Source organism: Rhea pennata, chromosome 7 (assembly GCF_028389875.1).
Source record: "Rhea pennata isolate bPtePen1 chromosome 7, bPtePen1.pri, whole genome shotgun sequence".
Classification (NCBI taxonomy): domain Eukaryota; kingdom Metazoa; phylum Chordata; class Aves; order Rheiformes; family Rheidae; genus Rhea; species Rhea pennata.
The window spans coordinates 27,311,826-27,338,999 of NC_084669.1; the positions used below are offsets into that span (position 1 = coordinate 27,311,826).

Here is a 27,174-nt window from a genome sequence, read left to right on the forward strand (position 1 = left end):
TGCTGCCAGCCAGTTTGTAAGGTTTCTACACGTCTCTTGTGAAATTCTTGAGAAGAGGAAGATCAAGAAAGTCTTTCTATATTTAAGTTACAAGGAAACTACCCCTTGAAAATAGGTATATGATATCTTTCTGCTGTGCTAAGAACAATCTTTGTGATATGTACTAGAGCTGAACTGAAATCATAGTAATAGGTTAAAGGGAAGTATGTAAAGGTTCTGTGGTGTCAGAAGTATTTGGTTGTGGGAACAGAGGGCTGTTTCTGCTGCTTGTGTCACGTTACAACGGCGTGCATTGAGCAATATATCATCAAGCGATGGTGTATCACTCAGTGAACCCAGCTTAATGGGAGGCACACATCGCCGTGCTGATTTCTAGAAACAGATTAGCATTTCTCCCCTCTTTCCTTCAAGAAAGCTTGTTGAATTGCTGCAGTTGCAGTGCTTTTTAATGCCTAGCTAGCCATTCAGAGGTATATGCCAAAAGTTGTAATTGTGTGTTTGTGTTGATCTTTCTTTTCTGAAATTGGTAACAAACATTCAGCAACTGGGTTTTTGGTAACATGCAAATCAGAGGAAAATAGAATTCTTTGTATATTTACATAACTGGTGGCCTTTAAAACCTGAAACAATTAAACTAACCCTGTTTTTCAGAATTATTGTTTTATATTCATGCAGATGCTCAGCAGTCCTAAACAAAATGCCATTTTTAGTATATTTTGGAATGGTTGATGTGCGCTGGTATGAATTTGAGCTGAAAAAGCTTTAATAAAGCTTCACGAAAATTTCATTCTTCGTGAATTTTGAAAATTAGCAGTATTTTTATGAAGGGCGTATTTACTTAGAAGTATATTTGCCCATGTACCCATTTTTTTTTTTTTTTAGAACTCTATGACAATGCTCTCTTTTCCCTACGAAGACATTTGAATGGGCGTGTTACAGTTTATTGGTTGAATGGTCCATCAATACTGTGTTAGTTGCCTTTTTTTTTTTTTCCTGAGATCCATAGCTACAAATTCTTTGTCAGCTTCCTTGCTCAGTCCTTTGGAACATCCCTCTGCCAGAGTTAAGTATGTTTAGGAAAAACTGACAGCAGAGCAGCTTTCCTGGCTCCTCTGGGCCATTAACAGACTTGTCAATCAGCATTCCTGCACTGTGAGATCCTGCATCCCAGTCTGCTACTGTTTTGACTCAGGCTGCAAAGCCACAAGGGAAAGAGCAAAGAGACAAAGTGCTAGAAGTAGCTGTGGTGGGGTGGGCGAAGCCGTCCTGGAGGCACCCGCTTGTGTCGGAGGCAGCGTTTGGGGAGCTTGCTTGTCTGAGTTCATAAAATTCCAGCGTGTTGGATCTAACCCGTCACCTTTTGAGGTGGGCTGGTAAAGTTAGCGTGGGTAAATTCTGTCACTCGTTTTATTGTAGTATAAAACGAGTGAGCCCTTGGGGGCTGAATCATTAATATTATATGCATGTGTTTTAAACTTCTAATTAAAACTTCTACTGTCCCCAGGATGTGGAAGAATCTCAGTTTCTCTGTGTAAACAACTATTTTGGCATATTGCTTAAAACTGCATATCAGTAAACAAGGATCGCATTTGGAAATTCTGGAAATCTGTAACCTAGCTCTGTGGGGTCCCCTCGGTTTCAGAGGGGCAAGGAAATTCTGTCATTAGCAGCTGGGTTCACACTCGTGATGACTACACAACCTGCCTGGCAACGCATTTGTAGCTTCAGTCGTGTCCTTTCTGGCTCTTCCTTTATGTCTGCAGGTTTCCTGCTTATTTCCTTTTATGCACAGGAATGCAGCAGCAACTCCCCGGCAGGTATAACTAATGCATCATTTGCATTCAGGGACTATTGTCCCTGCCTGAGAAAGGAGGGGGAAAAATGTCGGAAGGGTGGCGGTAGCGTTAGTGCTGAGAGCCGTCCGCGGCGCGGTCTCGACCGCCGGAGAGCTCTGTTAGCTGGCGTTGGTGGCTCCGGCGGCTGCTGCGCGCGGCCCGGGAGGAGCCATTAGTGCTGCACACAGGCAGGTCGCGAGGAACGCGCTGCGGCGCTTCTGTAAGCCGAGCGAAGGGAAGAGGGCTGGGGGCAAGGGGGGCAGGCTGGAGTTTCGGAAACTAGCAGTGCTGGTGATGCAGAAGAAGCCTCCAAACTGGAAGCTGTGTCCGCGTACGCTGTGTTTCAGCTGTGTTACAGTACCTTGGTTGTTACTCTGCTTTGTGCTGGCTTTATATACGCGGTCTCCCACACAACTGATTAGTGTACCTTCCTTAAATCTTTGCAGATGGAGTTGGCTGAATGCCTGTGAAATGTATCCTGCTTGTTAGATGGAAATTTAGTCAGTTTTCTATCCTTTTTATGGTTCAGATCAATGCAAACGTGCAGACTGCTGATGTTCGTAAATTTGCCTGTGTGAACGTAGCTGTTCTTTTTACTGTTATTCGTATTGTACTTCACAACAGATAACGCTGGGAAAAGCACAGCTGATATGACTGTCTGCCATGAGGGGTTTCCTGGCAGAGCAAACAGATCTCTTTACTTTGTTGGTAGACCTGCTGTTGGCCAGCAGAAATCTGCTGATGTAGCGTTGACGCGCTTAAAATTTTTACCTTTTAGCTCTTTCTCTTGAGCTTTGCAAAAATCCCTGTACCACTCTAAAATTTTTATCTGGTAAAGAGTAATATAAGTTTCCAGGGATGCTTCAGAATAATCCATCCTGAGAAAAAGAATATGCTTATCAACACTGTAATTTGGCACTATTAGGAGAATGAAAGAGGCCTTTAGAATACCTGTGGAAGTACATTGTTTTCATACTGTTCTTTGCAAGGCAGATTAGGGTAAGGAAAACATTCAAACAAACATGAGCAGTTTTATATTGCTTTGTTGCAGAATTAAACGTTTCATCTTTAGCTGACCCAGGCTGACAGACGTAGATTTTTTCCTCCTCCATCTAATTTGAGCTGATGATTTCTATCTGCTGAAGATGATGTGAGAGGGAGGTGCACTTCCCAATAAGCTGTAACAGTACAGATGTAGAAGAAAAATGAGTGGATTCTTCAGAAGAGAGTGGAGAAGGATCAGTTTTGGGGAGGGTGTGGGGGTGATTTGCTTCTTGATGGAGCAGTTACAGGTGCTGTGAGAGGAGGTGGTGCTATTAACAGCTGGTTTACTGAAAATGAACGTTTTTTCTTTTGATGGAGGATTTTTCTTCCTTGGCCATCTAATGTCCTGGAAGAAGGTGCTGTTTTCCAGCTCAAAGCATTTTTCTTGGGTGGTCGCTTCGCTACTTGTTTTGGATACAAAGCATGGGTCCATGATGGAATAGGAGTCCTCAGGAATCTAATCTCAGGACTAGGTTGTTATTCTAGCTCCAGCATTTTTCCAGGAGCAATAGGGTACCAGCAGCAGTGAGCAGAGGGGAAGCATCTCCTGTGTTGTTCAGCGCACAGCAGCTGCATGTTAAAGGAAGGTGCAATCCTTTAAGCAGTTCAAGCGTTGGGTACTTTGGGTAGATAATATGTTAGCCAGCTGGATTAGTAAATAAGGATTTTGTTTATTGTGACATTCAAGTGCTAACATAAAAGCAAGGAAAATGCTATCGGGGGTGTATATTTTGCCCATAAAAAAGCTATGCAGATTATTTAGGGTCATATTAGAGTAAGCTCTGCCAGAGCCACAAATAACTCAAGGGGCCTGTTGAAATTTTGCAGTTTTGGGACCCAGTGTTTCTACATAGGCTGGCTTAGAAATTCATGGGTTTTTCTTTGAAAGCAGGGTTGGAAACAAGAGATCATGTTCAGTTTCCTACTACAGGTTTCCGGGAGCTGAAGTAGCTTAGGCCACTTTATAGTGTAGGAGAGCTTTAATTAACAGCAGTTTGCCACTTCAAAAGTGAATCTCTGAAACAAATTCTTAGAAGTTTGGAATTCCTACAAAAACGAAGTCCAGAACCTTAAAATATTTCTTACATTGTTCTGAAGCACATATAAACTCAGGAAAAAATTGAGGAAAATGAGTCTTAAAGACTTCAGCTGAATAAACTTCCTGTCTAGCTCTAAAACGTAAGTGAGGAAACATCCCGCAAACCTTTGTTCTATAATTTTGATGCCCACAAAAGGTTGTCCTCCATGGGGAGGTAGTGATGAGAAGAGAAGAAGCAGTAAGAGGGAGGGAGAAGGTGGGTTCCTGAATTTACGAGGAAGCTGGAAAGCAAGGGTCCTCCCCGCGCTCTTCAGAACTGACGGCAGCAGCTGTAGCCTATTTGGCTCTGTGATCAGAGAAGCATTTTTAAGTGTTCACTGAAGGTTTCATGAATAGAAAGTTGAGGAAAATCTTACAAATTAAATTAAACTTCGAGCAGCTTCCTGAAATGCCAGTTACGAATGTACTTGCTGAAGCGAAAGCAGAGGCTGACAGTACACAGTCCATAAAGCAACTGCTCCTGGGATTTGCTCCCCACAATTACTCCTTTAAAACTGGCACACTGCTCGTGATCACATGTGAGTAACTGGTTTCACTGTCGTGGGTTATGGCTCGATACAAATTTGGGGTGTTTGGTTTGTCTTTTGCTCTTTTTCAGTGTAAAGGTAACTGAATGTTTCTGAACTGCAGATTGTCACCACGCTGTAGGCAGTGAACTCCCATGCTCAGTGGTGGTTGTGCACGTCTCCATCAGGGTGGCCATTAAAAGTCACCAAGGAATACAAATACCCCCTGCTGCTTCATGCGCAGGGCCTTTCCAAAAATAACCTACAGTCTTCATCAGCGGAAATTAAATAAAGTGGGTTTTGATTAATTTAATATTGCAAAGTCTGCTTTTTAAAAGGACCCCTAAAATATTTCTGTCAGCATTGTTCCTTTTGATTTTGAAATATCTCTGTAAAGTCTGACGGGCTGCTAGGACCCATGGGGATCATGTGGATTTTACATCTTACACAGCGGCATCAGTTCATGTAGTGGTCATTTTAAATAGTCACCTATATAGATTAAGAGATTAAAATAATAAAAATTAATTCAGTTGATTAAAACTCCGATTAAATTCACTTTGAGTAAACAAGTTACTAAAATGAGTCAAAAATTAACTGGAAAACAAAATATGCCAACAAACTGTAATGTCACTTGATTGGAATATACCAAAGACTACTTTATATTTTTAAAAACTGATGCATTTATTCTCTGGAATTTAGAAAATGAAGAAATACATTTACTACAAATCCATTTTTAAAATTTGTTTCAGTGCGTAAGTTTGGGGAATATGAGTCGGTGTTGCTGCTTTCCCGTGCCATCGACTCCCTTGGTGTTCTTGGGTAGCGTTGTTCCTTTTGAAAGGGCGCAGTGGGGACAGTGATCTCCCCGTCAAGGCGGGGTGGTAGTTCTTCATTAATGTCTTTAAAACACCTTGATGTGGAAAGAACTGAATGAGAAAAAACACCAACCCCAACCTTTCAAAGTGTTGCTATGCACCTCAAATTATTAAATGATTTATAATGCAGAATTATTTAGATAGTATCTTCAATTTGCCTGTTGCCCTCACATAATCTTCTATTAAAAGACGTTGCGCAGCTAGGCTTTTTTTTCTTTCTTTCTTTTAAAGAAGGCAAGTAAACAAATCTGGGACAAATGAGCCTATTTTCATCAGTAAAATTCATTAACAATTTAAGTAAATATTTAGATCACTATTCAAATAATACGGCCTGCAGTATTCTAAGGGAAAGAGTGTGACCACTGCTTTGAAAAAGTTAGCTTATTAATATGTTGAGATATGTAGGACTGAAACTACTTGCTGAAAAGCACAAAGGCATTGGAGGAGAAAGGTTTGGTATCATTAAATTGTCTATTGAAATGAGGAAGAAAGGTAGAGGAGCCTCAGCATTGTTGCTGTACTCACATATATAGACATCTTATGCTAGCATGTAAGAAAAGGGGGATACTGATGGAAAATGGCTTGTTTCCATTCCCAAGAAGAGTGAATGAACTGGTTAAGAAAACTATTTTCGTGATTTGTTTGAGCTGTAATTGCAAACTTAAAAATGGATGGAAGCCTTATGTGGCCTTAGAGAAAGAACAAACAGGCGTATGGTTTTTTCTTCACTTTTTTACCATGATACGAAAGCTCTGTGTCTTTGTGAGTGATTAAGGAAATGTTATTCTCCATTACTTGATTATTTTGAGTCTTTTGTAAGCCACACTGTCCTCCGCGCTCTCAGCTGACAGAACAGCACTCTGGGTGCTGTTGATAACGTGGATAAAAAGACTGGACTGCGTGCTGCTGTTCCCTCTGTCACTCGGCGCCTTGTCACTCGTGTGCCCCTTGGCCACCCAGAGTCAGGTGTGGGGCTCAGGTCTCTAGGTCCATAAGTTACGGTTTCCTCCTAGGCTGGGGAGAATGTAGTGGAACAGGAGGAGATGGTTTTATTGCAAATTACGAAAGATGTAACAGAGTAGGAAGGCAGCTGTGTAGTTCTGATCAGCAGAGTGAGGGAGTAATTTTTGTTTTAGCTCTTCTAGCTTCTGCATATGGTGCTTGAGGATCAGGATGCTGAGTCCGTCTCTGACGCTTGCCTAAAACTAATGTAGACAGCAAGATTGCAAAATGTTTTTGCTTCCTTCCAGTATATGTGCTTAGAACATGCACATATATGTGCCCTCCTCCCCACCGATCTCGCGGTATAGGAGACCTAGACAGGGACCGTGGCTATTCAGTCACCGTTGTTTCAGGCATTCGCCTTCTCTCAAACTAACACTGATTTATGCATGCACATTACATTGACAGTGTCTGAGAATGAAGCATCTGTGGAAGTCTGCAGTAGTACAGGCTTTGTTTCCTGACTGCTTACAATAAGTATCTGGACAACTTAACCTCTGTTTCAGTGATACTTTTTTTTTTTTTTTTTTTTTTTTTTTTTTTTAAAAAAAAAAGTGTATCTTCTCACTTGTGTCTTCGGTACTGACTCCCCTCCTTATTTTACCCAGGATTTTCATGTGTTTAAAACATTGGAAAAAAGGTACTGGTCTTTGCTCCATAGTTATCACTTTTTCTTCCCTTGAAAAGGAAACTGCAGTGGACAAATGGACCAAAGCTGGTTCCGTTTCAATAAGTAGCCATGGCATACATGGGTCTTTAATTTCTCTTCTCAGAGTATCTAATGCTTATCAAAATAGGAATTTAGTAAAATATTTATAAAGTCTCTGATGAGATGAGCCATGTAAGTGCAAGATAATTCTATTAATTAGGGATCTCTCAATCTCAAAAACACTTGATTTTTTTTTGGAAAAATTATCTGAATACAAAATGCACAGCTTGAGCCTTTTAATTTTTTTGATAAATAAAACAATCTTTGATTTTGAAGGAGACTGTAGAGAATTGAACTATATATAACCATATCCAGATAAGCACAAATCGGTGTCTCAAAAGAAAGAACGTAGCTCAATACTCCCCTCTATCCTCCTGAAAAAGAAAAAGACCATTTAGTTTGAATCTTGGTTTCAAATGAATTTTTAATGCACAAAGTATAGCTCCTCACATATATGGCCTTTGAAAAGTATAGTCACATTACTTGACGTTAAAAAAACAAACAAAAAAAACCCACAAAGAAATTACAGAAATTATTCTGGGTCATGGCATTTTCTGGGTTTAAACACATCCTCAGCTGGTGTAGCCCAACATTTAAGCTGTGTTGCAGCTGGTGGAGGGCACAATCTGGGAAAGAGGAAATTCTTCATGAATGAAGAACTGAAGTAGCTGCCTGTGCATAGGAGGGGGAAGAGGAGCTCATTCCTGGAGCCTGCTGACATTTTAAACTAATAAAGGCTCTACTAATGAATTAAAGCAAATGACCAGTGCTGATTTGCAGATCCTCTGTTGCTAGCTTATGGTGCAGAGCGATTTATCAAATTTAGGTCTGCTAGCAACATATTTTTGCGCTGAGTAACACAAAGATCAGCCTTGTCTCTTGTTGGTTACTCTGTATCAGGGTGTCTGACTGTGAATCTTTTTTACATTCTTTAGATAAGTGATTAATTTTCATTTCTGAGCTGAACTTCCTTTGCTAACATGCAGGACCACACACTAATTCTGCTGCTGTGTTGCTTCAGTTGGAGAGCGTGTAATCTCTTTGTTTTCCTGGTTGCTTCCCTTTCTCCGTTTCTTTCCTCCCCACTCCGCCCTGCGTATGCAGCACTACGGTACATTTTCGTAACAGATGATTGCAAGCACATCCGGATGAAGATTAAGGTAGACAAAAAAACAAAATCTGAATTACCCGGTAGAATCTGCAAAAACAGCAGGACACCAAATACCGTCTCCCCTGGAACAGAGCTGCGATATACGAGAGGTAGAAATATCATGTAGATATGGAAAGAAAGGGTCAGTTCCTTGGCCAATGTTAATTGACTTAATTCCAAAGGAACTAAAATTTCTGCATTAATAGTTTGGAGGGTTATTATTTTTATATATAAAGTTTGATGATGATTGGAATATGTTTGGTTTTTATTTTAAATCCCTTGATTTTACAACCCTATGAGAATTTTGAGTTCCATTGTTGAGAAAATACGGAAAATATGAATGCCAGCAGCTAAAAAAAGAGTAAGCAGATTATGTGAACTTCAGACCTGTATACATGCATTTTAAATGTCTTGAGGTCTATGCAAACCTGTGGCGTGCTGCCTGTTAGGCTCATCATTTGGAAAAGATGGGTTTAGTGTTAGATTTTGTACCATTTGAAATTCTAGACCTGTTGCACTGTGTAAGACAAGTTCTACAAAACTCAGAATATTCTGTTGTGTGAACTAGGACTAGCCACATAGTAAATATGTCCAGCATCAGAACACTAAAATTCTTCTTTTTGTTGATACCTCTCTGTGGGTACATTGTGTTTTATGGAGAATAACAGGGAGTATTAATCCTAAAAAAATTTTTTTTTCTGGGTTGAAGTAATCAAAAGTACCATTATTTTAAAAAGCAGCTGTCGTGGGGCAAGCAGAATATTTATACTGTGGACTAAAATTTGTCTTCCTCTTGTGCTGATGGCACAGCTCCACCTTTGGGAGAAGTTTCGTGATGTGTTTAATCCAAAGCGAGGGCTGCTGAGAGCCGGGAGTCCTGTTACCTCTCCAGCCTGACCGCTTATTTGCTCTCACCTTCTCTGGGTCAGACCTAATGATCGTGCAGTCACGTGGGGAGTCTCGCTAAGTGATAGTTGAAAATAGTATTTTGGAAAGGTACTTTACAGTCACATCAGCAAGCTAAGTCTGGAAGGCATGGGAAGTGGTGGAAATGTGTAGGTTAGGGGAAGAGTGTAAACCCTTTCCTCGCAGGGGCAGCCTGCCATCAGATCAGGCTAGGCATACCAGCAAAACATATCCTTGGTTGTAGGTCAGCCTCCGTCACGTATCAGCATGAAAAGATGCCGTGTGTTGTAGCCTGTCACCGCTCGTGTGAGCTGAGGTGAGAGGGCTGCTGCTGGCCACGCGCCGCGGAGGCTCGAGGAGACGTGCTGACTGCCGGTTTGGAGAGCCGGCGCCGCTGAGCTGAAGAGCAAGTCGCCGGCAGGGAACGGGGTGGTTCGCGTGCCGCCACGCGCGTGCCGACGGAGGCAGGGGCGGGCACAGCTGCGGGGCGCGGGAGCCGTTCCCCTTGGCGGCAGCCTGGGCCTGTGTTGGCTTGAGTTGCTTGAGGAGGAGCAGCAGCCGTAGGTTTGCGTCCCACAGGAGAGCAGTTGCCTCCTAGGTTCGATCTTCGTGACGTGCCAATTAGAAGTTCTGCCCAAAGTCCAGTGCGCGTGGTGGTGAGGCACAGTAATTAATGACGGGTCAACCTCCCAGTGCCGAAAAGGCTACCTGTCATCTAGCTGGTGGTTTTCTTTCTTTCTTTCTTTTCCTGTGCAGTCAATAGCTCCGTGTGTTGCCAGTGTATTCTGTGGCTAATATAAAATTCCCAGGCTCGTTGATTAGTGAAGCGAGGCAGCAGACAGGGTCCAAGTGGCTAACCATGTGAGAAACGCACTGACTGTAGGCTACTGCTAATTAACCTGGAGTCTAGCAACGTGGCAGAGCGTCTATGTGATAAGTTACATTATCTTCAGTAGCTCAATTAAATCGAGTAGTGAGACACAGAGCAGACGTAGCTCGGCAAAATAAACAGACAACTTGAGTCAGCCTTCATAATTTGGTGCGACATCATGTAAATAAATGGAATAGCTTGTTTAGCGTAGTTAAGCAGTTTGCTGCTCAAAAGCAACTTATTTGCATGACACCTTATTTTGAATAGGTTAAGTTGTGGCAAATTAGGTCTGTGCCTTCAGTCTGATGCATTCCAGTGAGAAGAGAAAAAAATTACCTTCCCCAGAAATATGTAGTCTGTGAATCAAAATTCTACATTTGTTTTCTATAGCAACAAATCAGAACATACGGATTTCATGTTTAAATGATTTCACTTTCCATACCGTTGCTGTCATGTTAGCATTTCTTGCTCTATGCATGAGATAACTTTAACCTCCTGTAACTGCTCCTAATTTTGACCGTTATTGTTCCAATACTTACTATGCTGTTCTGTCTGGGATTTGCTAGTGTACATCTGGGTTGCAGTCTTCTATATTTAGAGAAAAGACTGATGTCCTTGCTGTATTTCAATCTGAGTAATTGGTTTCTGTCTCTAAAATTATATGAAGTCTTTGGTTGCAGGAAGTGTGCACTTTGGTGTGAGGGTGTAGACTAAAAGTACTTGACTATGCTTTAGTTTGCTTTAAAAAATAAGATCTTTATTACAAATGCATATTTCGCATGTGTGGGTCTGCATTCGTATATACTATAAAGCACTCAGTTTTAGGCTTACTGTTGAGTTTTTGATCACCTTCCAATTGGAGCAGAGTAAGAGTTTCAAGAAGTGAGCATATTTTGAAATGGTTGAATCAAACATTACCGCATATCAGCTGTTCCACGTAACTGCACATGTGAATGTTGTTCCCCCCGCACACGCACACACCAGGTACCTGTACAGCAGCAAACCGTGGAACAGACGCACACCATTACTGTGAAAGCTGATAAATTTGGATCTCAGTGTACCTGCAGTGTCTTGCCCATATGGCCACTCTGACTTACAAAGATAGTCTATTCTTTTATTTAAGTGAAACTTTTAAGCCAGAGCTGGCCACAGGCAACAGGTAGACGTTGGTGTCTTCCTTGCAATGCAGCCCAAATGTCAACCTGGTCCTCAGGAAGGAATTTTGCTGATAGAATTCACTCTTGTTGGACGCAGCAAGAGAGTTTGCTCTCCGTTTGCTGTTTCCTCCATGCCCCTGCACCAGACTGTTAGTTGGAGTGCTACAAAGAACACAAGATTCCTTCCAAAGACCAAAAATAAATGGCTTGGAGAGACCGTCTCTTCAAAGCACCGCCTGGTGATCCCTGCAGTAATAATGCAACATCACATACATGTAGTATTTCTATGATTTCTGTTAAATTTGGACTAAGAAAATGTTAGGTTTTCAATCACTTATAAATGATTACACTGGAAATTTTGGTAGCTTTTGAAGTAATGGAAGCAGGGTATTTCACTAATATCTTTCCAAAAAGAAGATGATATTGAAACTAATCTAGTAAATCACTGATTCTTTCAGTTCATTGCCTTTGTTTGTCTCTGCTTTAGATATTATTCATATGAATCTTCTATTCCATTCTGTGTTTCTATGCGCTGTTGCTTGTAAGCATGGTGGTGTGAGATGACCCTTCACTGTATCACTCATGAATACTCGTTTGAAGCTGTACCAAGGTGTGTCATAGCAAAATCTCAGTAAACTTTAGTGCATCTGTCTGCATTTCCTAAGACTTAAATTCAGCATTGTGTTTTTGACTCGCTTTAGTTGGTACTCTTTCAGCTTTTTTCTGAATCATCTGTTAACGAGGTGGGTTTTTTCCCTGTCTGTGTACGTGAAACACAATTTCAAATTAGACTCTTCAGGCCCAGGTCTTGCTTCTGTTAAAATGCTGCCAGTAATTTCAGCTGAAGAGGATGGAGCCACGCATGATAAATGCTTCGTAACAAAGTTGATGGATGGGTCTGGCGTAAGTTTTGTTTTGTTCTTCTGTTCTTGGATCAAGAGCTAAGAAAATCTCTTAATTTCTTGTTTGAAGAATACAGTGGATATAATAATATCCTTCTCAAGCAGGCTTTTTGTCTTGAGGATGTGAATGATATTAATGCTTTTTGCCCTGGGTGCGATGTTCGAGCTGCCAATAAATAAGTAAATAAATAAGTAAGTACACGCGCACACACACGCGGAGAGTGTAGCTGTTTGGAATGGCTTTGTGCATAGCTCAGGAAGAACGTGTGCCTGTCCATATGCTATAACTCATACTCAATTTTCTTTACATTCTCCATACTTGCTCTCAAAAAGTAAGTTTGCTCTCTGTAATCTGAAAAAAAATCAGGTAAAAACTTATTTTAAAATGTTTTAAGAAAATTAGAACAACATGGGAAATAGGACGTATTGTATGTTAGAATGCCCTGTAGCATTGGTATAATTGTGCATGCAACTCTTCCAAGTAACACTCCACAGAGAGTGAAACCACTGCTGTTGGTTCAGGCTTCTTATTTTTTTGGTTCAGGCCTATAGTGTAATTAATAAAATTGCTTGACTTGCCTAACTAGTTTTTAAACTAGTATCAGCTGCACAGCTGCATTTAAGAAGTAAGGATTTTAGCCTCTTTGTATTTGACATACGGTTTATTGCAGTATTCTTCAGTCGTCAGTCCTAGTGCAGTGGATTGATGAGGGAGAACATAAAGGAGAGCTGCAGAACAAATAGTGAAGTGAATGAGGTAACTCCTACTTTGACACAGCCAAGTAGAATGAGCCTTTTCTCCCAGTGAAAAATAAATGTATTTTAGACCTTTACTCTAGGAAAGGGATATTGCTTTTCAGTGGTGTCACATTAAGTAGGAATCAGCATTATGTGATACTCAACTGAAAATTAAACTTATGGCTAAGGTCCCTTTCTGCTTTTCATTTGGTACCCTAAATCTATTAAAAAAAAAAGTGGATCCAAATAAAACGTATTTTTCAACAGGAAAACTTCACTGTACGTGTTAATGGAAGATTTTGCGCCTGTAGCTGACTGACAACAACAGTGATTGATGATAATTAATAATATCTAGCTCTTATTTAGTACTTTTAATCATCAGATCTCAGTTCATTTCACAAGGAGGGAAGTATTTGTAAGCACAATTTCGAGTACTGTATATGGGAGTTAGGTAGCTTTCAGTGAACTTCCTCTTAGGATTTCCTGTGTGTGTTTTTTTTGTTTGTTTTGTTTTGTGTTATTTTACTTAAGTTCAATCTGATCTCCCAGTGTGATACCAATGCAGTATGTGTTCAGTACAGAGTGATTTGCTCACCAGCTTATATGCATTTCTCGATCCCTGGAATTTGTATGGTTGTAGCAGAGCTTATATGTGATACAGTAGAGGGGTTTGAACTAGCTTTGTTTCTCCTGCAGATAAAAGTGAAGGACTGAAATAGCAGAATGCGCGGAGAGATTTGGTGGCAGAAAATCATTTATTTGAAGACTAAATGAAGCTTTTAAAGAGGCATCATTTTCCCCCTTATTTACAGGACTCATAACCCAAACGGCAGGCCTTGCTCATGGGACATTTTTTACAATACGTCTTAAAATATGGCATTTTACATGTATTTAGTTGGGTACTTCTCTTTCATTTGTACAGAGAATACTTTTACTCCTTGAGCAACTCGTTGATGATTGAGCTGGCAAGGAAGTGATGTTCTGAAATGCAGTCTAGGCAAAGCTAGCAAACTGGATGGTCGTATGAGCTGTAGTCCGTGCTTGTAGAACAGAGGAAAATGCAGTGCACGATGTCTGGTCTTTTGTTTGTTTGTTTTTAATTCTGCCATTGTTTTTAAAAAATCTATACCCCACATATCAGCTATCTCTCTTTAAAATAAGGTCTTTGGCCGTGAGCCTTTACAGAGTAAGAATTAAAGTAACCTGATCCAAAAGGTCACAGACTAGGAACTCCTCAGAACCTGTCATGATTTTTTTCTTTCATTTGTTTTAGAGCTAATATATCTGACTGCTCAGACATAAGGGGAAGAGGGAAAAAAAAATAGGTTGTGAACATTATTGTTTATCTAGATGTTTAGAATAAGCAGTCAGGTCTCCCCAAGTTATGAAACTGAATCAAAAATAATGATACATTTTTAAAATGATACCTTTGGATTCTCTGCCTTCTAATCTAAACTTGCACCATGTTTGAATGTTTTTCTCAGTAATCTTGAGAGAGTTAGAAACCTACTGTTTAAAAAGATACCAGCAATTCCTACACACGCTCTTCTTTTTTTTTTTTTTTTTTTTTTTTGTTCTTTTTTGGGTTTTTTTTGTTTCTGGAGCTTTCATTGAAACACTTAGCATCACCAGAACTGGAGAACTTAGTAGCAATATTTCTGTTTAGATTGATTTTCTCCTTTCCTCTGCCCCCACTCTGTTCCTACTAATATGTTAGACTAGTTTTGCAATATAGCACACTGAAGGATGATAATGTGAATTATGGTATCAGATAAGATTACTAAATGTCCCTAAAAATAGGATGACAACTTGTTCAGTATGAAAACAGAAATGAGTGTAACAGTTGGGAACTTGCATTGACCAAGTAAATTTCAAAAAGAGAAACTGAGTCTTCTCCAAATCACCTAAGCCTCTTCAGGGGGAGTAGGATTCTGCTCTGAAATCTCTGTACCGTTTCTGTGCTTTCACATTTTCGATTGTGGCGGTATCCCAGCCATACTTCCATCAAAAAAAATACCCCTCCAGTTTTTGTGTTTTTGTGGTCCAGAAGTTGATCCCCCACATTCCTCACAGTGCTGTCTGAAACCACCTTTTAGGTACTTCTGTATGCAAACATTATGATAAATATCATCCTGGTTCCTAGAAAAGATCTGTTTAATGAATTTGCTCTGCTGTGTCCCTGATAGTTTCAGAGGCTGTCATGTTTGCCTCCCAGCTGGCAGGCAAAGGCTAAAATGCAGCTTGTTGGAAGGCATGGCTGCATCGGATGTCCCTATACAACAATTGGACATAAGCCTGAAGCCAAAACTAAACAGAAAACTGAAGTTTCCCTAAGTTTGGACTTGGCTAGTTTTGCCGTCCGAATATAATGCATTATGGTTAACAGACATGAAAAGTAATGTTATGGAGAAAGGAGTTCAGAGGAGCTCAAGCTCATCTATAACGAGTGAGTTAATATCAGAAAATTAGTAATCTACATACACATTAATGAGAATGGATTAAGTAGGATTTTCTGGTTTTACCATCTGTGATCTGACCCATTTTAGATCTGACTTCCAAAAAGCGTGTTTTTCCTATTCCAAACTTTGAATTAATGTGATGTACAAGACTGTATATCACCCCTTGTGTACGTTATTTACCATGTTGCTTCATTTTCCCTTGCCAGCACTTACAGAACCCTGCGAACTTCCATAATGCAGCTACAGAGCTCCTGGACTGGTGTGGGGACCCCAGAGCCTTCCAGAGACCGTTTGAGCAGAGCCTGATGGGCTGTTTGACGGTATGTCCGCTCCTTCTGTGATGGCGATTTGTACCATATGCTGTCTGTCATGGCCTAGAAACTAGATTCAGTGCCTGCATTTTGTGGATTTTGTTTTATTTTTCCTTAAACATATAAGCCAGCTGAAAAGAACGTGCAGAACAACGGTTCATTTGATGCCATTGCTTAGCATGAAGCAATACGCAGTAACAAGAAGTTGAATCATAAAAGGAAAAAAAAAAACATTTTTATAGTTAAATTACTTATAAATGCCAAGATACATTACTTGATATGCGCACATAATGTCTATTTTTATCATTTGACATTGCCAAGTGAGTGGTCTTCGTATTAGATTAACAGACTTTTCAGGCGTTTAGTTTCCTTTGCCTATTTTTCTGGATGGCTTTGGAGGGCTACTTGTCTTCTCTGTTAAGCATGCTATACCTTCAGCTAAATAGTGTTTCTGACATGCCCCCTGGCTTAGTATGTTGCATATATTGACTGCAGATTTAATTCTGCCATATTAATTTCAACAGTTTTATAGACTTCAGTGTTTTTCCTTTCATTCTTTATAAGACCACAGCAATTCCTAAAGCAACTTCATTGTAAAGCATTGAAAATATATTTCATTGTGTACATAACAGCATTTTTGTTTGAAAGTTCATTTCCTGTGCTCCCAGCACAAGAATCCAGTCCAAAATTGTTACCTACACTCAAGAGTTCAGAGGAATTAAACTCTCTCTGAAGTGGGAGTGTTCAAAAGCTTCACTGTAATTTGCAGAAGTTGCTATTAAATAAGTAGTCATGAAGGACATGACAATTTAAAAGTGATTAATGAAGAGATCACATTTGCACCACACTTGTCTTAGCAGTACTTGTTGTGAAGGGGGATCAGTTTCACGTAGTATGTAACTGATGGGTATAAAACAGACGCTGAGACTGAGGATTAGTTGCAGAAATCCAAATGTTAAGGAATGGCTCCATCTTAGTGTGTTCAAGTGTATAGCATCTCTGATTTCTATGCCAAGAAGTTAGAATAAATCCAGTGATGTAAAAGGAGATATCTGTCATTCTCCCGAATAGTAAACATTTTAAAGTGAATTAGAAATCTTATTGTAGTCCAAAGATATGGTATTTAAAGATTGTTTGAAGTATAAGTTACCTTCAGTAAATAACTTCAATCATTAAAAAATGTACATAGGATTTGATGTAACCATAAATATATTTTATGTATACTTTTATTTAATTTAGCTAGATTTAAGTTTTGACATTAGCATTTGGGAAAGGACACAAAGTGAACCCAAATATACTGTAGGTAACCTATGCACAGTATTTCTCCGCAGATCTCTGCTAGAATGTTGTAAATCTGACCTGCAACTTCCTTGCTATTTAAATCCTTTCTTCCTGCAAAAGCAGACCTGCAGTCCTGCCTAAGTGTAGGGTCAAAATAAGGTCTTGTCTGCTAGTGATTCACTGTGTTCACAGTACATAGGGAAAGAGAGAAGAAAATGTTCCATGAAAACTAGAGAGGTAAAATGCACAATACCTTATTAGTGGAATTTCTTGAGAAGAAACTACTGTCTTTTTTTCTACAAGAAAGAAAAAAATCTTTGTTATATAAGTAGTATATCATTTGAACAGCCTGTCTTGCTTTGCTTCATATTCTTCCTGCAGATATGAATAACAGGGTGAAATTCCCCTTTCCCAGAATTTTTTACAGAAGACAGCGCTATCTGCCACGTAGGGCTGGCTGTCAGCAGCATCCCGTCATATATTGTAATCTCATTATGTTCCTAACAAGGAAAAAACACAAACTTACATTGTTGGCTTGTTTTGTGTTCAATAAGTACAGAGGATTTGCAGAGTGGATGTAAATTGAAAGGACTACAAGTTTCTTATTCCTAGTATTAAAATCCCTCTAATGAAGATACTCTTTCATGTCTCTCTTCCCACTTACCACTAAACGTGCTTTTCCATGTGGCTTTAACTCAAGGGTCTGATAATCCCCGTTTCTTCCTAATAACTAGCAGTACTGTGAGTAGCGTCTCCTTATTCTGTAACATTTTTATTTTCAGTCTGTCTGAGCTTGCTCATTTATAACTTCTGTTTGAATAATTTCCTTTTTAAAATTTAACACAAGTGGACGTCGAGGCTTGTTATTTAGTCCTCTTACAGGAAATGTATTTATCTAGCTTAGTTTAAAAACCATGTTAGAACTTTCCACTTCTAGAAATATTATTCAGAAAGTTGCAAATAAGTGAAGAGCAGCTGAAATAAGGGAATGTCATAAGTAATTTAACATGAGCTTGTTTTACTGCATGTCCTATACCATTAGGAGCCAATTTTTCTTAATGTTAACAATGTTTATTGATGGTCTTTTTCATGAGGATTATACTAAAGGAAAAAGAAAACTGGAAAACCAAATGGAAGTCTATTTAGCCACTCAAGCAGGATTATAATTTTATTTTTTCAGTCCTTTAAATGCCCTTCAAAAACAAATTGCCTTAAAACTTCTGTAATTTTGGGATATGCTTTTTAAAGCAAGTAGCCTCTACCATCAGCATATCATTTGCGTTGAATAGATTCCTAAAGGCAAATGCATTTAAATCCAGAAAATCTACAGATACTAAAAACACTTGCTTACAAGGCTCCTCCTATTCAGTGTGCAAAAGGATTTTTTTTTTTCTTTTATGACATTCTATACTCTTTGCTATCTGAACTAGGAAAAAGCTATGTACTAAACTGTTCCTGGAATCATAAAGGGTATGAAATCATCATATTCTACCGGAGTATAACTTGGTATGTGTTAATCCAAATTGAAATTAATGTCATGACTGCAGAAGGGCAAACTCTCTCAAGAATGAACAAATCATTCATTCACGTACTGCGAAGTTTAGATGCACCAGATGTAACGAGAGAACATCCAGATAGATCTCTGTTATATTAAGATAACCAATTTAATGGTAGCTCTGCAGGGATAGCAGAGTTTTTTGGCTCATTCCAGTCATGGCTGTAACAGTTTTGCAAAAATTAAGCAGTTAGAATTAATCTTGTTGTTACAAAGAAAAAAGCCTGTTAAGATTGTGTAACTCTGGTTTGTCCTAAGAGGTGCTTCTTGAGAAGTAATTCTGTTTGTACTGCACGCCATCATCATATCTGCGTTCTCAGTAATTTTCTGATTTACTTTTTGTCAGCAGTAAGTTGGTATTCTTATTGCTGGTCTGGCAGAACCTGAAGAGATGCAGAAAAAAGACTATAAAATCATTCTATTTGGGAATCAGCAACAAGGCTTCCAGCTTTGCTTATGGAATCGCTGTTTTCCTTAATAACACGCAGAACAAGCTGTTAACAGAAGGGTTTTTTTGCTCACGTTGTGACGCCAGCGCTTGTGGAAATCTCGGGGACTTGTCGTCAGTCAGCTAGCTGGAGGGCAGGGGTTAACAGCCACACTTTCCCAGGATTCAGTTTTCCTCGGTGATTTTTTTTTCTTTTTCAGGAAAATAGATATGAATGGTGTCCATACTGACTACCAGCAGTAGATAATAATTTTTATATAAGAGTTATGCTTGGTATTGTTGGAGTTGAATTTGCTACTGTAGACCTTAGTGACAGTGTATGCAGGATGATATATGGTTTCCCACCTCAAGAACAAACTCAGGATTTGACACAGCAGCTGAAGTTTTGCCAGAAAGGTAAAAGGACGGGTCTTCGTTAGAGACTGTAAACAGGCTATGTTTAGCTAGTTAAATACCTTTTGTTTGTTGTTTAGGAACCTTTAACTGATTCTTCCTTTGAATAGAAAATAAGTTTAGGTTGTGACGAAGAACTTAGGCTGATGCTGCCAAGGCCTATGAATAAAACTGGAATAATTCTGGGCAGGGCAAACCGTTACAAGAGAAAAGGTTTGGGGTACATGGGTAAATTTGTGACATCTGTGTACTCTAAAAATAAGCTACGTTTTCCTGAAGTAAGTCTCAAAAGGTGAGCTGCTTTTGTCAAAAATGTGTGTGACTCCAAGTGTTTTACTGTCATGTTCAAACAGTTCTGCAGGACTTTTAATTCTAGAGGTTATGTTTTTTATGTTCATGCATTACAGAAAATGAGAAAACTGAAGGAGTAATACAAATAAACCCATTTAAACAAATAAATGAAAAGTCAAGGAGAGAGGGGTAAGCTTTGAATGTGTTCTATCTTGCAGGTTAAAGACTGCAGAAAGATTCCCTTAAACAGCTTTGATGAAACACACATAAATAAATAATGATTTTTCTCATAGACAATAAACTGTCTTGTAATTTGCCAAGGAAAGTGAAGATTCTTTTTCTACAGTAGTTATTTTGAAATCAGATAGGAGTGTTGGTAGGCCAAAAATTGAATTATAATTGAAACCATAGGTTCTATAAATCATTGACATTGCAATGGGTATGATATTTTTTTGATAGGTGACATTAATTCTTGCATAGTGTTACAGGGAGCTGATTAAAATAACCTCCACATTCCACAAACCAAAGATAGCTGGTATTTTGTTAGAATTGAAACAGTTACTGGCTCTAGTGTTTGTAGTTTATAAAGGACTGTGGGATGGGGTTTTAGTATGACAAGGCTAAAATTCCTCTTGATAAATTTAAGAATGTTATTATCCAAAAACATTCTGCATATGACATTGTTGTCTTCTGAAAAAAAACAGTGGGGGTTACTACAGATTGTGTGTGTGCACGTTTTTTTGTTTTTTTTTTTTTTTAAACTAAAAACCCTAGTTTGGTTGGACAAGGTTGTCTCACTTCTTTCTGCCTATTGTCCGATCCATTGCAGTCTCATCCCGTTGATCTGCTCTTGTCAAACAGTTTGACATGTAAATGGTCTTACTGAGAGCAGGGCTATCTTCTGTGTCTGCTCTGCAACAGAAACGGGAGCTAGGGGACAGCGGAGGCGGATGGGCAGATTTACAGACTTGTCTTCAGCTGCTTTCCGCGAAGAACAAGAACAATAGAGCCACTGCTTTGTTCTCGTGCCGTGGCTCAGCGCGAGAGCTCGCACAGTTCATAGGTCTTCGGGTGGGCAGTGTGTGTGAGAAGGAAGTAAAAGTGTGAGAAAAGCAGAGCTGTGTGCAGTCACTGTGTGCACCTAGAGGTTTTATCTAAGAATTAAAACCAACCACCACAACGGTTTTGGACAGTAGGAGGAAATAAGGTAAGCAGAGTGTGCTTACCTGAGTTGGTTGCTGGCCGAAGAACCTGAATTTAATAGAACTTCTGTTGTCAAAGATGGGATCTTTGACCACAGTGGTTAGGACCTGGCTTTCACTTTACATCTGGAAGATGACACTTCCTATGCCAGTTTGCCCACAAAATGTTATGTTAAGATATTAATTAAAAACATCTTTTTTCACAATCTTGATGCTCTAAAAGATTTTTTTCTCTGAATGTTGGGCCAACTTAAGTGGCAAGGTGTGGGTAATTTAGAGCATGTTTGTTTAAGAAATGTTGCTCCTTGAATAAAAAAAACCTCCAACCAAAATTGTAGTCAAAGTTGTAGTGTATCTGAATTTCATAGGCTTCATTTACATCTTTTGTGTAGCTTGTAGCTCTTTCTATGTACTACAGAACAAAGTTGCTGAAATAAGAAGCATATGTGTTAAAACATAGAAGGTACCTGCTGTAGGTTCCTTTTTAGTGATAGTGATATGTGGTACCTTTTGAATTTCATTTCTTGTTGGAAAACCCTTGAATTAAGACTGTTGAGGTTTTTTTGGGTCATTTTAAGAATAAAAAAGCTGTCATCATTTTCATGATACAGAAATCTATTTTCATTGATCAAATATATAATTACGTTTTAAAAAGAAAAAAAAAAAAAAAGCCATATCCTTAAGTAAGGCCAAGTTCCTAAAACAGGATGCCTCAGATAGCAAAAGCAGCAAAGTTGAGCTAATGTGTTCACAGGGTATATGCTGCTAAATTGACTTCATGTCTGGCTAAATTCATTCTGTTTAATGCAGGAAAGTATGTAATCACAAATTGCCATGTGACATTTCAAAAATCAGATTTCAAACCGGGTTAGGCTTAGAATCAGAATAAGTACAGGTGGAAGAGCTGATTCTTTACATCTACTCTAAGAAAATGACAAGATATAACTGCACACCCAGAAATACTGTAATTAGTCTTTATATATAAGGCTTCCAGAGCAAAAAGTTTGTGCAAGAAATTCTGCTTCTCCATGCGTTTGTTAATCACATATTTTTATGTGTTCACAGTTGTGAACTTTCAAATCTGTGCATCACAGCACTTTAGAGCTGTGTACGTGCTGTACCATCAGAATACAGCCAGCAGGCACAGAACACCCTGCTTAAGAGCAGCTCGTAATGCTGCCAAGTATCTCAGTATTTTGGGCTGTCATACGACCTTGTGATGTCCTGAAGTCTCCTCCCCACCACTTTTTTTTTTTTTTTTTTTTAAGAGTAATTTTATTACTTGAGACATGGGGTGTTCTACAACTTCAAAATATTTGTTTGAGAAGTGTTGCTCTCCTAATGAAAATACTTTTAGTATTTGTATATCACTTTTCTCGTGTGAGTGACTCTGTGTTTCATCCGTATTATCAGTGACCCCACTGATTAGCTGGCCTAATGAAAGCAGAATCCCTGTTTTCCTCCCTCTGGAAGAAAATTTCAGATGGAGGGGTTTGAGTGTAGGGACCTCCCTTCCCTTTGCTTATTGTTGCATACAGAGTCATACAGAGAAGAGGAAGAGGAGTGTAAGAAGGGATGTCCTTCGTCTGCACAGTTCATTCCACTGCTGCAGGAACAGTGTCAAAGAAAAGAAGCAGGTAGCAGGGAGAATAGTTCATGTAATTTGAAAATATGGTCCTTAGTCACCTAATGGGCTGGAAATGCATCTTAAGAAAACCCTAGTTGGATTAAAAGGCCTCTGTAGAGTCTTTTACATGCACAGAACATACCTGTTTTCTATTTTCAGGCTCTGAAAGTAAGAAGCTCATTAATGGTATCTGACTTTACTCACCTGCTTTAATTGTCGGTATTGTCGAGGCAGCCCTTGTGCGACTGGAATGCAAGAATCTCATCAAACCAGGACTTCAGATCACAAAGATATCTTCCTCCCTTTCCCTTTTTTCTGTTTGAAGCAAATCACTATTCATGTTGCAAAATTCTTCAATTTGCTTCCTGTTTATCTGATCTTTGTGTGTTACTGAGGGGGAAAAATTACCATCTACATTGCAGAATTCTAATTACAAAATTTCTGCTGTAGTCTTCAAACTGCATTCAGATAATTTCAAGTATGCACAAGTGGCTGAACACAGAGCTGTCTGAACTAGCAATCAGCTGGCATTTTTAGTTTTTGAGCAGCCAGCAAATTGAATTGGAAAAATTCATTCTGATGCCAGCAGGGGGGGATGCTCTTGACTGCTGCTAGTTAAGAGATTCATTGAAAGTGCAATATAATGGGAAGGGAGTTTTGTAATAAGCAGTCATATAACTCTCTTGATTAACAGGCCTGTTAGGTTAAGAGGTACGTTGTTCCAGTACTTCGTGGTGTGATGAGAAGAAGGGCAGGGAAGCGCCGCTTGCCGTAGCGTAGTTCCTTAGCCTTGAGGAAAGAAAAAAATGTGTTGCAATTACATTCAGCAATGAGAAAAGAAGTTGGTAGCCAAATTTCTGTGCCTTTCTTGTTATCAAAACCTAGCCCTCATATTTTTTTCCCTTCACTGTTAATGACCATGAGAGTTCAGTCATCTGGAACTCTGTGGTGCTGTGTCACGGTCAGTGAATGCAACATTTCAGTTAGGAATGCAATATTGTTCAGATTAAAAGTTGCAAAGGTTTTAGGTAATTAGATTTTCTTACTGGCCGTTGCCATTGTTCTATATCTGTTTGCAAATAAGGTATATACCTGTTTTAAAATACAGCTTGAAATTATGGCCATTACCATATCTAAATTAAAATAAAAGCTAGGTTTTGTTCGCTAGTTTATATAGGGAATAGGTTGGATTTTAAAGTTCTGTTGTGAAATAACATAGAGGAGTATTAAGTTTTTGAACCTTGAGCTAGCCATTCAGCTCTCCTGAACTGCTATAAAGGATGATCATTTAAATTTATCACTGGCAGGTACATCTTTCTTAAATAAATAAAAAGCTACTTTTCAACTGAATTTTTGGGCCTGTACTCTTAGGCCAACGAAGATATATACTTACAGCATTGCAAAACGAAGTCGTGTCTGAACATAGGGTGCCACCTGTGTGTTGTCTGAATTTGCCTCACCGTGAGCAGGCGTCGAGTCGGTCGTTGAAACCACGTCCATCAGCTGCAGCCTGGTCAGCTCGGTTTCCTGAGCGAGCTCTGAATCGTGGCAGGGTTCACACTTGGGCGAGCTCTCGGCATCGGGTTCGCACCGGGCTGGGTTGCTCCGCTCAGCCCCCGGCGTCGGGAGTCGCTGACACGGGGCGCGGGACGGACTGGAGCCATCGTCTCCTCGACCCTTCTCCCATAAGCTGGCGTGTTTTACAGATAGTGTCTAGCCTGATAGTTAAAACAAAACCAAAAAGTCTGCGCATGCACCCGTAAAATCCAGGCATTGAGAGGTAGTCTGTTCCAGCACTTAAGGATTTTTAATGCGTAGAAATTTTTGCCAGTATTTATCTTCATTCTCTTTTTGTTTACTGAGCAGCCGAATTCTTGTTCTGCACTGTACGTGTATGAAAAAAATGGATTCACATCACATTTAAGAAAACTTTCTGTGTATCATAACCCTTCACCATTTTCTCTTCTTAGATCAAGAATTTGATTTTAATCTATTCTTTATAGGTTTATTTTCAAAACTTCCTATCCTTGTTGACCCCTGAATTCCTTTCTTTCAGTATTTCTGCCCAGCCAGTTATCTGTAATTTTCTCTTTGAGCATTTGATTTTTCTTTTCCTATCTGTAGTATTTCATGTGTATCTTTTGGCCTGATTTTTAGAACATTTTTCTAGATTATTAAGATTATTTTGAATTGTGACCCTGCCCTCCAAAATTGTCAGCAGCCTCTTCTGCTTGTTACCATCTGGAAACTTTGCAGGTGGCACTATTTGCTTGTGCAAGGCACTACTGAAACGAGCTGAACCCGGGCTCGCTGTGATTTGCAAAGATTGTTAATCAGTCCTCTAAGTGAAGTTCAGCCTGTCGTCATCTAGGCTGTGTTCCCTTGTTACAACAGTCTCGTACCGGACAATGTCAGAAGGTATATTAGAATTAAGATGTGTTACCTCTACTATTTTCTCTAGGTCTACCAGTCCAGTCACCTTGCCAAAGAATAAAATTACATTGTTGTAGTAGATGCATGATTTTGTGGTTCTGTATCTACTTACAAAATATTTGTTTGATACTTTGTTTAGTTATCTGACTGGGTACCTGTAATTTCTAAAATTCTCCCTTTTCATCCTGTTAAAGACAGAGACTTGATTTCCTTCTTTCTGTCCTCTGAGATCTCTGTCTTGAATGAGTTCTTGCAGATAATCGCTGACAGTTACAGGGTTTGCTGGGGCTCGTTCCTTTGAGGCGCTCTAAAGTAAATCTCATCCAGGTCTGCTGGCTTGGATATATTAAGTTTACCAAACCTCCTTCAGTTAGTTCTTTGCGTTTTCTGGTCCGTGTTCCTACGGCACTGGTTGTCGTCGTGTTTCCGAGAATCTCAGTGTTTATGTGAAAGGATAAGGAGTCCCTGGCCTTCAGGTTCACGTGAGGAAAGCTCTCCAAGCAGGGAGCGATCGTGTTAACTAGTGACGCAAGGTCTGTCTTAATCTGCAGGCAATCTGAAACAGTATCTTTGGAGGACGTACAGTCTCCTCTGTTCAACTTCCATTTTAAAATAAAAGTAAGCTGTTAAAATTGTAAAAAAAAAAAAAAAAAAACAAAAAAAAAACAAAAAAAACATAATCTGTGAACCAAATACAATTAATGCAAAAATGCATGAGTCTATAGAGAAAAAAGTCTATGGAGATAAAAAGTGAACTACCCTACTCATGTCAACCAAGGCAATCACAGAGGGGAGGGATATAAAATCCACAGGCCAGAGGGAAGGAAGAGGGCCCAGAGAAACTGCTTTGAACCCTGCTGGAACAATTTCAGCTGTTCAGAGGCTCTTACTCTATTTAATGGAGTGGATGGGAAAAAAAATAAGGTGGAAAATGACAACCCAGGTCATGGTGGCAAAATGGAAATTTTGCTAAAAACTTCTGTTTTCTTTTAGGCAGTCAAGGTGTTTTGTTTTTCTACATGGAGAGGAAGAGTTTTTCTCCCAGATTTTCAAAGGAAGCATTGTTTATAGAATTCAGAATTTTTTAAAACTGAAAAGGACTTGTAATTTGTTTCTTTCACATTTTTAATGAAAAACTAAAAGTAATAACATAATAGTTTGACAAGCTTACTTCCATTGACTCATAAATTCAGATTTTACTTTCTTGTGCTTTGCCTTCTCATTGTGGTGCTTACTGAATTATAACAAAACCAGTTTGGAATTGGACTTTAACAAGACATTCACCAGACCGTTGGGGTATAGTCAGTGTCAGGACTGCTCACCCTGCAATCTGTTTCTTCTCTCAGCCATGGCAAGATACAGAATTGTGTTTTCTTTAACTAGTTGGGGGGAAAAAAAGGGGAAAAAAAGGGAACTGATGTCAAGTGAGAGCATAACAAAATAGGGCCTCAACCTGTCTGGTCTTAAACTGACCCAGACTTTCCAACCTATATAGTAAAAGCATTGCAGTCTTAGATGGGCTTTCATAGTTTTATGAGTGGCTGTATTTCCTGAATTACATTAGAGACTTTGTTCCATAGTAAATCAAGATGCCGGTTCAGAGTCCCAAGCTGGCCTCTGGCTGGCAGTATCTCAGGGTTCATAGCTTCATGTTTTAAAATGCACTAACCATGTAAGTGTACCATGCGGTTCTGAAGTTATTGTATATTTGCTGATGAGCAGGCTTATCTGCCTTCGTTCCTGTTCAGTTTCAGAATAAATAATTCAACAATAACATACTTCGCATTCAAAACAGAAGACGAAGGGCCCTTTCTCCTTTATTTTGCAGACCTGAGCAGCACTCTGAGATGAGTTTCTGTGTGATATTACAGTTCCAGTAATGTTTACACGTTAATGGGACTTTGCCCTCAGGAGCCTTTAACAAGATCACTTTTTTTAAGGAGCTGTCTGTCTAGTCCCTGCCAGTCCCTTCTGTAATGTGTACCTGTGCGTGGCTAAGTTGTGGTGGTAAGGGTGGTAGGAAAGGGGAACAAGTAGATTACCCAGCATGTAAGTGTCCTCCATCTCTCACAGCAACCCAACAGTTTTCACTCCCATTGCTGACTTCCCATGAAATATGAAATGCTTGGTTGTTCTACTATTGGTTTTTTATTGTTTTTTTAATTTTATCTTATTTTTACAAGTTTGGATCCAGAATCTTAACAACCAGAACATTAACATCTATCAGACTGTTACATGTAAAGGATTAAAAAATAATTTACTAAGTTTGAAATTTTTCATGATTTATCAAAAACTAATTATATCCTTTCTCCTGAATTATTTTCTCTTTCTTCTAAAACTTTGTCTATTTTAATTGTAAAAAGAAATAGGAGATAAAGCA

The 27,174-nt window shown here is 39.2% G+C and overlaps 1 protein-coding gene across 10 annotated transcripts in view; it reads left to right on the forward strand.

Moving 5' to 3' along the window:
* Window positions 1-27,174, forward strand: part of ZMIZ1 (zinc finger MIZ-type containing 1) — a 342,305-nt gene that overhangs the window by 184,139 nt on the left and 130,992 nt on the right. For all 10 annotated transcript variants that reach the window (XM_062579764.1, XM_062579766.1, XM_062579765.1 and 7 more), the window contains one exon: window positions 15,460-15,573. In XM_062579764.1, the coding sequence (XP_062435748.1) occupies window positions 15,460-15,573 (114 nt within the window). The remainder of the gene's footprint in view (window positions 1-15,459; window positions 15,574-27,174) is intronic.